Source organism: Phaethon lepturus, unplaced genomic scaffold (assembly GCF_000687285.1).
Source record: "Phaethon lepturus isolate BGI_N335 unplaced genomic scaffold, ASM68728v1 scaffold53835, whole genome shotgun sequence".
In the NCBI taxonomy this organism is placed as follows: Eukaryota; Metazoa; Chordata; class Aves; order Phaethontiformes; family Phaethontidae; genus Phaethon; species Phaethon lepturus.
This window is the reverse complement of record NW_010543705.1, coordinates 5,375-17,831: the sequence shown is the minus strand read 5'-3', so window position 1 is coordinate 17,831 and position 12,457 is coordinate 5,375. Positions and strand designations below refer to the sequence as shown.

General features: G+C 37.4%; 1 protein-coding gene across 1 annotated transcript; it reads right to left on the bottom strand.

Moving 5' to 3' along the window:
- Positions 1 to 1,654: 1,654 nt before the first annotated feature.
- On the bottom strand, positions 1,655 to 12,204 carry LOC104615164 (glycogenin-1-like). Its single transcript, XM_010288408.1, has 7 exons — positions 12,066 to 12,204; positions 10,177 to 10,351; positions 8,687 to 8,849; positions 7,995 to 8,121; positions 6,866 to 7,088; positions 5,585 to 5,725; positions 1,655 to 1,868 (listed from the first exon to the last, which is right to left on the bottom strand). Exons 1-7 carry the CDS (start codon positions 12,068 to 12,070, stop codon positions 1,707 to 1,709), a joined length of 996 nt encoding a protein of 331 aa, XP_010286710.1. The 5' UTR covers positions 12,071 to 12,204; the 3' UTR covers positions 1,655 to 1,706.
- Positions 12,205 to 12,457: the final 253 nt, after the last annotated feature.

The following is a 12,457-nucleotide window of genomic DNA, read 5'->3' as shown; positions in this document are numbered from 1 at the left end:
TGAGAAGAATCATCTTCTGGACATCTCTCTCTCTCTGACTTCAGAGACTCTAAATATCTAACTTGAACTAGAAGCTTGAAGAATTCAGTAGACCCACCAAAGAGATTCCCACTTTAAGAGTGCTTAGAACAAATGAGAAATAAAGAACTAGGTAAAATCAGAAATACCCTACAAAAGTAAAAGCAAATCCACTATTGTCAATATTAGAAAGTAATTCTAAAGTACTCAAAAAAAATTTTTCTTCCTTTAAGGACCTTTTGATTCTTTCACTGCTTTCCTAATTTGTGCAAGTTACTCCCCTCTCTGCCCCCACCCCATCCTTTTTGATGGAGGAAAAAGAAACAAAAATTCCTTCCCTCCTAACGCTGGCTATTTTCTCCACTAGCGTCTATGGCAATCCCTCTGATGCATAACGTTACATCATTGTTTTTTTAACAGAATTCCCAAGTTATATCATTAGGTATGTCCATACCAAAACTGGTGACATATTAAGACATTTCAAGTCCTGCATCAGCATTGCAGAATTCTTATTCTAATATTGAGTGGCATTATGAGTAACCATGTCAAATCTGTTATCATATTAGCATGCCTGTCAAGCTTCTTTCTTTCAAAGCGGTTCTTTTTCCTTGTTTGTTAAGACAAACTTGCTGAGATTGGTCAAATATAAATACCCAAATTCCCAAAGCAGTCCCCCACAAGTGTACTTAATATGATGAAATCTCATCAGTAGATTCTTCTGGAACTACACTCACAGATTTATTAGTTCCCACACACAGCTATTGTTCAAAAGAAGAGCCTGTTTACTAAAACAAGTGCCAACTGTGTTTTCAGTTGCACTCAAACTGCCTGCAATATGGGGCAACTGTGCTAAACGAGAGTGCCTTTGTCAGCTGCAGTTTGGGGTACTGTAAACAAATTGGTATGAAGCACCAGAAAGTTTACACCATAGCGTCAGCATTTCTTCCTCTGACTATGCAACTCTGAATATGAAAGTAAAGCTAACAGCGTTTAAAAAAACAACAGTATCCTATAGCAACAATATAAAAGCTTAACATACACTATCAGTCTATCTTAGGAGTTTTACACAACTCTTCATCGCGCTGGTGATGAAGCTGAGCAACTTTGTATAAATAGGGAAAACATCCACTAGTGTTCACAGACAAAGTCTGAATTTCCTCTAATCCTAAGTATACTTAAATTAAAAAGTTTTGTTGCAGACTCCTGTGAGGTCAGAATTTCATCTCCTCACTTTTTTCTCATATTGAATTCTACGCTATGGTTGCCCTTGAAAGTGTTAACTTGGTTTCAAGAACAATTTAAATAGTTTTATAGCATCTTCTAAAAGTACTTTTGAAATAATCTCAACTTCCAAGATGTTTCACATGACTGTTTCTGCAGAATGCTATGGGGAGGAGCAGGGAAGAGTGATAAATACCAGAGTTCAGATTCAGAGGGTACCATTCATTATACTTCAGAAGGCACTATGGGAGAACAGGGAAGATGAGACACACATAACGATAAAAAAGAGGCACGCTTAACAGTTAAAAAACAAGAGTCTGTATCCATTAACCTTCCCCCAAAATATATGAGGATCCATAACTACCTCTTTAACTTCGGTGTCAAATAAACTATTAAGATAGCCAAGTATCCAAGGGTTGCGTTTATAGAAAAAACAGATTGTGATGGCCATTACAGTACACTCCATCTTAATGTAAAAATGCATCCAATTTCTTTTTGATACGTTCAAAAGCATCTTTCCCCATATAGTCCATGCGCCCTTCCTCCCATTTTCTCCGTTCATCTTCTGGACTTGGTTCTTCTGGTTTGAAGTGAATAGACAGCTCTGAAACAGAATGTGTGACCTCGTTCTGTGGGAAGAAGCAGAACAGTGGGAAAACAATCATTTGGTTGTTCTCATTTCAGTGCTGTGAAGTTAAACCTTAAATGTCAAACTTTTGCTTTGTACAGTCCCAGGTAAAACAATAAAACAAACAGTATTCAAACATTCATTCTTGTTTTGATAATGTGATCTCATTTTCCCATGATTTTACTGCTTGTCATAGCATCTTTGAACATATCAAACATTTATTTTACTTTCTTAACTCAGACCTTGGCATACTCAGCAACACCACAAGGAGAATATTACAAATATATCCTCTTCAGAGTATAGTATCTCCTACAATAAAGTGTAACCATATATCTGTGCAAATTTTGTCTCCAACAGGCTTTCAGGTGAACATAAGTTCCTAGAATTTTTGGTCTTTTTTTTTATCTGATCCCCAGTGAGATCAGTATTATTTAGCAGATGTGAGACACATTACCTATATAAATTAATTCAAAAGTTTGTCACTATTCATTACACTGATAACTAGTTCATTTTGAATCATGGTCCAAAATTGTGAATCCTGGTTCAAGATCAAATTATCATAGGTGCACCAATGCAAGGCACATTAGTGTTAATTTCAACCACACAAAAGAAAAACTGCATCCATGATTGACCAATGCAAGTAAAACTGGAACAGCCTAACTATTATAACCAATAATATAGATGAAATATAACAAGGACTAATCAAGGCAGCTACTGAAAACCCGCTTTCAGTACTACTCCAAGAGGGTCCAAGGCAAACAACTCATGTCATCTTATAAACAAAAAGGAAATCAACCAGAATGGCCTTCCAGTGAAGCCCTCAAATTCAATATAAAAATGTTTCAAAATAGAACTTAATGGGCAGGAATCAGTGGCTTAAACCGCCTAAATGCCCTGGAATATCCATTACACCTGCCAATTTGGGGCAGATAAGGCACAGAACTTGCGCAAGGCTTGCACCTGCAGATCAGGTAAGGTATTTCAAACAGTCAACGTGACATGATACGCTTAGGCAACTGCAGCACTCTATATGTATCCCCACCTGGGTCCCACTCTGTACATGACTTTAAATATGAATAAACACTTTGAAGAGCACACTTGCTCCCTGCATATGCAAATATGCAACAGTACTTGATGTTTAATTTTCAGACCTTGTATACACGTAACTGCAGTAATGCATGAAGATTCCTTTCTTTACCATTGGCAAGCCTTATGAACAGCTTTGAATGCCACTAACAAGAAGACGGGAATCATCATGCTTTTAGAAATAAAGAATTTTATAGCTAGGGCCCAAACACCCCTGGCTGCATGGGAGCTGCAGTTTCACATACGGTTTTGTTTCTCAGTCTTTCACGGGAATGTTTCACAGTCATACAAAAGGCCTCACTAGGAAAATGGCTGTGTTGTGTACCTTACAAGATATGAACCCTTGACACCCTGTGACCCCGTTAGCGCCAAGTCTGGCACTGCTGTCACACTGCCCACAGACAAATGCAGTGCAAGATCACTAAGGAAAACCTAGTAGCTTAGGCTCCATGCCTGGCTCACTGTACATTCATTTTCCACTTGCTTGGAAACATCACTGCAGCAGGACAGAAAAAAACCAAAACAAAACAAGAAAAAAAAACCCAAACAGTTTTGCTTGTATTAGTATTGGAAAGCTAAAATTAACACCATGCGTTTATTACTTGGGAGCTAGCACAGGAAAATATACATTTAAAAACTAGAAGTTTTAAAAAGAAAACTAGAAAGAGATCATACCCCAGTACTGGAAGCAGCTAAGGAATTACACAGCTAAAAGATTAAAGCATTTATTTGCACATTGCATCATAATTAGTTGAGATTTCCCAAAACAATGTTGGCAGCAAAGACATGCATACAATTATAAACAGACACACAATGCAGAAAGCTACATGTACCAGTTCTGAGGTTTCCTGAAATGCAAGTTGTTCTGAAGATCTGTCAGGCTCAGAGAGATGGACGTTAGAACCGCTTTGTTCAACTTCACACACGGGTTGCTAAAATACAGCCACTGAGGTTTTATTAGGTGAATATTTTTTTTTACAGTTTCCTTATCATACAATACCAATCAATTTCAGTCTTGGGGTAGGGGAAACCAGTGGTTGGGAGGAAAATGAACGAAACACATTATCACCAAGGACAAAATTCATCTCACCCAGCTTTAGCTATCAAAATGGCATTGAATCTAAGCTCCTACTATAATGAATCTAGGATAAGTACCTCCAGAGGGCAGCTGATCTCATCCTGAAATAGGTTCAAGAGTAGCTGTCATTCTTCAGTGACTACAGAAACAGCCTGGAAAGCTAGCTTATAGTAGATGCCTACCATTCACGAGGCCAAACTTCAATGAGGGAAAATCTCATTTAGGATAATAGCTTGCCCTGTAACTCATGAGCTTTTTATATGTATAGAATGAGAACAGAACAATGAATTCCAAAACAGAGGTAAAATAGATTACCAAAAAAATACTGCCCCAGATATTTGCCTTTGTCAAATATCAAAACATAAATGACTAGACAGACCCCATTCTAAAATCTCTTCCACAAAACCCAAAACAATCCCACTACCGAAGACAACAAACAAAATGTGGAATGATGGTGTTCCTAAGAAAGAAGGGAATCAGGCTATTAATTGGTAATTAATACGATCTTCTGATAAACCAATCCTAGTAATAAAAAAATAAATTTAAATTTGAATGACACTACTGTAAGCGAACATTATGATTTTTTTACCCCAAAGAAACATCTTGAAAATATGTATTTGATTTGAGAATTTCCAATGGAGTCAGATGCATGAGGCACCCAAGGTAACACACCCTTTGCAAATAAATTATTCCTATGTTATAGAGCTGGAAGGTTTGCAATTTTCCTTCAGACCCTCCGTAGTCAGGGTGAAAAAGAAAAGAAGGAAGACTACAGTTTTACTTTATGGAGGAACTATAGTCTAAAGAGATGAAGCACTGAACATCATAAAAACTGTCCTCATCTTACTAGAGAGTAGTGCACAAGTTACAATAACAGATAGTTAGAACAATAATTTAATTTTCTCCCAGTTGTACCTTGCTGTAGCATGGTTTATCATGCAAGAAGTAATGATTTACACTTGCAGAAACATTGTGCTATTATGTCCAACTTAATTCCTGCATAAAATAAGGGAGTCAGTGCAACAGAAACACCCAAATACAAACACACAAATACAAGAAGAGTGACAAAAGAACTAGGACCCCTACAATGCTGATTAGTGAATTATGTTATGACACTCCTTGTTGCCCAAAACACAGAAATTTGGGGAACATTTTGGGGAAAAAAAAAATAGTAATTTCTACAAAGGAGTGATAGAAAGGATTCTAGTTTTAAATATATTAATTGACAAGAGTATTAATATTCAAAAGTTTACTTCAGTAACAGAATTTCTTTATATTACACTTTATTAAGACTTAACAACTTTAAATAAACAATCTCTATAAAATTCAATGAAAACTCTTTCAACCTCCAGACACATCATGCATGCATGACTAAAGATTAAAGGAAACAAATACTCTTCAGGCTATTTCTGATGCTAGCAAGAAAGTTCAATAGCTACAGCTAAACAGAAGAAGAGATAATCTCTCAGATCAGAAGCATAATTAAAAAAAACACTCATTTTAGTATACCATTTTACTTTGTTACTGCATCTAGTAATATACAACATACTTACTGCTTTGAAAGCGAGTTCCTCAGGTGAACATGCTGTGGGATATATTTCATATGTCTGCTCTGGAAGCACAGACATTTGCAGCGAATTGGCCACATAAGGACTGACCTTTTTCAGTGTAATTTCAACTCCATTGAAAGTGTGCTAACAAAAAAAAGAACATCTCACCACTGAAATACAATTTTGCAGGAGATCAATATCTTATTTACAACAGTTTCACTTCCTTACAGGGATTTCAGCATTAAAGGAGTAAGTTAATAAATTCAAGAAAGTTTGTGGTCCAGATTCAGAGCATATTACAATTTATATTTTTGCACTCATGAATATGCCAGTACCATCAGGAGGTAAATTAACAGGTATTTCCACCTTCATGTTACTGTAGCTGAAATATACCTTTACCGCATAATTTCTTAAAAATTAAAACATGTTAAAGTATGAGATCAAAAACTACCCATTCCTTCCTCTACTTTCCAATTTGTCTTGAGGTTAACAAACCAAAGTACTCTCTGGGCTTTGATGGTAATTGTCCAACTGATCTTATGACACTATGCAATTAGTTCAATCATGCTAATGGTTTAATATTAAAAATATATTAAGAAAACATTTACATAAGCATAGAAGTAATGTCATATCTGGATAGAAAATTTAAAATTTTATTTCTCCTAGTCATTACTTTATGCTGCTGGTATCCAAGAAATCATCTATTTATCAACAGATTATTTTTATTCTATTCATGGAAGCCATAAATTGCTGCACTTCCTTTGAAGGGGGGAGGGGGGAGGAAAGCATAAAAAGCTCAGTAAATGCTTGGTGACATACAAGTACTGAATATAGCATCCTAAATGTCCTCTGATCTATTTGCTATGACCCTCATAAAACAAGTTACAATGCAGTTCTGAAAAGGTACCTTTTACTATAGTTCAAGGGCCATTTTGATGGTCTACATCAATTTAGCTTCAAAAAGTCAACAGTCTGTTTCATAGACAGATTATCACCTTCTCTGACTGATTTGTATTATACTTTGTTTTTAATTTGCAGAATCTATACACATACACTCCCATACAAACTCTTCATCAATTAAGAAGGGGGTTGGGGGAAATCTTGGCAATGCCAGTAGTACTAAAAATGCTTCTTAAACTGCTAGTTTAGATGTTTTTAGAAGCAATCACTGCTCCTACTGATCAACAGATTTCTCCCAGGTAATTCCTTGCTCTAGCAAACACATAATTTTCAGAGTTTTTCTTGTGATTCCAGCATATTCCCCACTAACTCCTTATTAGTTACCTTGCATTCTTCAGATTCTGATTCCTCCACCTTTTGAAGTTTTTCTAACAAAGGCAATATACTGGCACTGTATATATTCCACCAGAGGGCAAGAAATGACAGCTGATGAAAAGATCCAGAGGTGGTGCCATCCTGCATAACTCTCTTTGTTTGAAGGTTGTATTTGTAGTTCCAGGGCTTTGTTGCTCCCAAGAAGTGGACAACTTTGGCATCTCTACCAAAACTGTAGAGATTAAACATACAGGTCTATATGTTTTCTTTGTTAGCCTATATAAACTGCTAAAGAAACATGCTTACTCTCACTGGTGAGGCAATGTCAATATTTTGCAACAGCAACACATTCAGTATGAGTATATATATTAATATTTTTTCTATTTTATTAGTTTAAGGTGTCTTATTTAGCATTCAGAAAACAAAAGGCTGCATTGCCATTTCTTTCCAGCTACTGATTCTAGTAGAAAAGTTCATGAAGAAAAAGTGACAGGCTCATGCAGTACCATTTCCAGCCCTCCTGCATACTCTGTTCACAAACAAATAAATACCACTTCAAACAATGACTCAACAAAATTGGTTATTACTGATCCCATATTAAAAATTACTAATAAATACATCATCCTAAGACAACCTTCCAGTAAGAGCGTTTTGTGCAGCTGGAGCAGCAATTCCTGACACCTTAAATCCAACTTGCCTTCTGCCAGAAAAGTTTCTCTAACTGCATTGTCTGAAGTCATATAATTACTAGCACAAATTTAGTTTCATGGAAGAACCCAAGAAATGGTTTAAAAAAACAAGAACAAAAAACCCACACAACTGTTTCCCATAGAACTGACTGGAAAAGAAGGGAACAGCTTTCACCGTAAAGCTGTCAGAACCTAATGCTAAAGTATTCTACATTTTTTGCAAATATGATAAAAACTTCTCTGAAACAATATATGAGATAGAGTAGCCAACTCTGGGACTTTCTATGTCCAGATGCAAGACATTCATACTGCATCATTTTTAGATAACACCTTTTCTGACTACTGTAATTTATAGTCAACAGACTACGTCATTATTATTCTCTCTTATAATGAAATGTTTGTTAACAAACTACAGAGGTTTACAGTCAGTCAGAAGTGTCACTACTTACTGATTGAAAGCAGGAACATAGGTGTATACAGCGCTGCTGCTTAAGTTATAGAGGAAAGGTAAGTGTTTGCCAATATCTGCTGTTGCCCAATTGCTGAAGAAGCTATTCAACAAGCCTTGATCACCCCCTAAAGAACGTATAAAACAGTATTACCATAATTGTGCATACACTCAAATTTATGTAAAAATTTCACATCCAAGGATGGGAGTGAGACTGGTGTGTTCATGGGACTGCAACTTGGACTTGACAATATGGCCACGTGAACAGGTACAAGCACATAATACCTGATCCACTCCGATGCAAGTTCAATGTAAATGGAGTCCTATTGTAATATATGAAGAAAGGAGTAGGAAAGGGTTTTGGTCTCCCTCAGAGCAGAAGACTGAAGATCAGATGTATTTCTCTTTCCTAAACCAGACAGCAAAATTAAAACTTACTGAGCAAGACTCAGACACAATGTCCCTTCATTGCCCTTTTCTGGGAAGCACAGTCCACAATAGGTCAATGGGTCTTAAGTACAGTGTAAGAGGCAAAGGTCTGCACCTTCAATTTTTGTGGGGGCACAATTACCTAAAGCCCAGACAACTCCTGCCTTCTTCTATTCTGCCAGATAGCACGGAAGCTATGGAAAAACAGCTTGCTGAAAAGGAATCTAATGTCTTGCACTTCATCCCTTATGCCTTGCCCCTTACCATCGAAGCTGCCATGTTCAGCAGCGAACCGGAGTAGTAAGTTGTAAGTTTTCAAAGAAGGTCGGAACACAAATACGCCACTATTAAAGCAGTCAGGCCAGCCACAATCAGGAGCTGCTGAAAACTCTTCTCGATCAAACAATTCATCAACATTGCAAAGCACCTTAGAGACGGTAGGAAAAAAAAATTTGTTAGAGCAAATGTTTTTCTAGAACATGAGTTGCTAAATCAGTACCAATGGAGTAAATTGATAGTTTGGGCAAGTATATAGCTTCCATAGCATAAAAGCAGTGGCAATGCAAAATATGCTGGGGGTCAGAACCTCTACTTTTAATATAATAAGGAAACTTTAACTGTGGTTCTCCACAATATCAATTTCTCTGATAAAAGCACAAGGCCTCTGAAATTATTTCATGAACCTCAGAGACTTTCCAGAAAGTCCCTTTAAATATTATAACATACCATGAAAACGCACAATTTCCTTCTTTCCTAGCTCACCTTCCCATAGTCCATTATTCTCAGTAACTGCAACAGAGCTGAATGAAAGCTGACCATCCAAATAATTTGAGTTAGCAACAGACTGACTAAAAGGGTAGCAGAAAAACTGTCTCTTGTTAACAATTTTCTACTGTAAGTTAAACTCAAAGGTTTGCATTGCTTTGGTTTGGTTTTTAAGCTTCACAAGGAAGTGGGGAAAATCAATCAGATTAAGGCCCAGATCACTTTTAAAGTTGGTGGAAAGACAGCTGTGCAGTAGCTGAAAGTCTGGAACCCACCCACAACCAAGCCACTGTGAAAAGCAAGAGAAGAAAATCTTTTTAGGAGAAAAATTACTCCATTCAATTTAAAACAAAAACAAAATTTGCCTTCCTCCTTTAACTTTAATGCAAAGCAAGAAATCTTAAGCCTCTCCCCCTCACCCCTGAGAAGAATAACTTAATTTGGTTTCTAATTCAAATACAATCCTATTAAATTGAAGTGCATCCCAGTCTTCCAAAGTGAGCCATGTAAGTGCAGGGGAAGGCTGACATGATTATCCTTGCCAAAATTATGGTCATTTTAATCTCTACGACTCTTTTTTTTTTTTTTTCTTTTTTTGTTTTTTAGAAGTAATTCATGTTTCTGGGCCCCCCCCCCCCCCCCCCCATTTTAAAAGTGGCCTGCCTTCCTGACCAGAATAAGTCCAAACAAGATTATATGAGAGAGACCTATTTTAACCATCTGTCAGAAAACCATTAGCATAGAGCGAGTTTGTTATATCTTTTGAGGACTGTCCTGAGGCTACTCTCAAAACAGAATTTATTTCTCTGCAGCTGGCAAAACTGTGAGCATTGCCAAAACATGCCAGCTGCAGCTCCTGCGACCTTGTCACCAGTGATAAATCTGGTCACTTCACAGGCCTTGTAGGCTGCCTGACGAGGAAGCATCCCACACTCAGAGTAGCTCTTTAAGACAGACACAAACATTTCCATGGCTCCCACTCTACTCACCAAAGTGTCTGCATCCATGAAGACACATTTGCTATAATGAGTAAGAGTCCAACAGCGAAGTTTAGTGAAGGTTACACCTAGTTCCGGCCTCTGCATCAGAGCCAAACGGACTGAGTCAGCACTGTCAAGTGCATCCACCTCGATGACTTCATCAAACACGCTGCGGAGGACAGACCTACCATAACAAGCAGTGGAGAGAAAGAAGAGAATTCAGAGAGGTTTGTCAGAGTTCACTTCTGGCATGAAAACAGTGACATACAACACCACACTTATTGTGACAATAGCAAAGGCTGGATTGATTGGTTAGAATGAGAAGACAAAAGCAAAAAGTCCTTATAAAGAGTCTGCTGAAATGACAGCTATCAATCAGGCCATAAACCATCACCTCTTCCATTATGGGACAACCACATCTCAAAAGCAACAGATGCAGTATGGAAGAGAAACCAATCCTTATTTTAGTTACTTAATCTCCTATAGAAACACCAACAGAAGTTAAATCAACTTTCATTCTGCACAATTGTCTCTGAAGAACAGCACCATATCGTGTTCCCTGTGCAGTGCACATGATGTGGCATGTGCTGTCAGCACAGTCATTTGCGCCTATTATGCCCAAATAAATGCAGATTCAGAACTGCGCCTTTTAAAACAGGCCATATATACTTGCTCACTACTACAAATCGCCTCAAAAAACACTTTCAGGAAGACTTTTTTTTCTATGCGTATCTTTCATGGGAATTTTAGAGGTGATACCAAAGTAGGTAATTTTCCTTCAAGACAAAAGAAAAAAGTCTTTTAAACACAGCTTATCTATTTACATTACACTACTAACTACTGAGTCCTGGATGTCATACAAACACAGAAAAAGAAAAGCCTGTGTTGATTATCTAGATTTCAGAATAATTAGCTGTTGCATGACTGATCTTCAAGGGTCAGGAGTTAACCTGGGAAAGAATTAAGAGTAGGTACAGATTTTCAGAAGCATAGTTCAGTGATGTACTGTTTTTTAAATGCTATCCTTGATTAAAAAATACAAAGGTTTTTTCCCCCTGCTGAATGAGAATGGAAAAACTGATGGACTTAGTATCCACCCAGGTGTCAAATGTATAAAGCATTCCCTCAGGAAGGTTACAGCGTTCTGACAAAATCCATACTTCAAAAAACCTGTAAAAACAGATTTCTGTACATCTAATCACAGCAAAAAAATGGAAGGTATGTTTCTTGAGCCAGATGCATTGGAAATACTTTCACATGGCATACAGAAATCAGGAGCTTGCAGACTTCCTAAGCCAGAGTGTTACTGTTAACAAGCAACACAGTCCTCTAAATAACAGGGCTTGAGTTCAACATACCTAATGACATTTCCGTACACTAAATTCTGTTATGTCTGTAAAATCACAACCCAAATTAGGAAGTGATTAAAAAAAAGAAGCAAAAATAAATCAACCTCTTATCATGATAGCCATGCACCAATATTTTAAGATTAAGCATCTGAAACTGAGCCCCTAAGGTTTTTGGAGAGTTCTGATGTCACGTGGTTATGTATCTTGCTCTTTCTTAAATAGAATGACTTGGTGGGGAATGGGGAAGTGTAGTGCCTTTATTTCGGCTCAAAAGCAAGACATAAAAATCTTAGTTCCCAAACTTTCAGCTTATGTTCCCAATTATGGACTTAAGACAACTTCCAGCCACAAGCTCTACTTCTGCAAGTGAATTCTTCTTAGGCTTATGATCTTATCATGGAAGTTATTTGTGATTCCTCCCAGAAATCTCTAGCCAAGGGGGAACTTCTAGACATAATGCTGTGAAATCCACAGGAAACCTATTAACATCTTTCATGCTGTTGTTTATTTTTCCATATTATCAGCCTCCAAAAATACATGAATCCTTACCTCATCCCACTGGAAACCTCTGGTGTAATTAGCACTGCCAATTTTCTAGATGTTGTATGGTTCCTCAATGACTGTCCAAGAACCAGAGCACCTTGACAGTACACATCATCGGTAGCAAGGGTCACAAAGGCTTGATCTGTTACTGTGAGCAAATATTCAGAAGAGTCACTTTACAGTTTTAACATAAGCTCTTTTGGCAGGTTCCTACAAGCCCCCTCCTCCGGCTAACCAACAGGCTGCGGCTTATAACAACCTGCAGTTCCTGTGATAAGCTCTTTTCTTTCCCAAACTCCCCCAGAAGACACAAATGAATAGAAAATCCAGTCAATGTGATTGCAGAATGTACAGTTCTGAATTTTGTTATTTTTTGTTTGCCTAATTTACATAAGAAC

Excerpts from the sequence above, each read along its gene's own strand:
- LOC104615164 (XM_010288408.1), bottom strand. Across the intron at positions 7,089-7,994 it reads TATGTTCCTGCTTTCAATCA|TTTTGGTAGAGATGCCAAAG; the intron begins GTAAGTAGTGAC and ends TAATCTCTACAG. Across the intron at positions 5,726-6,865 it reads CAGAATCTGAAGAATGCAAG|CACACTTTCAATGGAGTTGA; the intron begins GTAACTAATAAG and ends TTTTTTTGTTAG.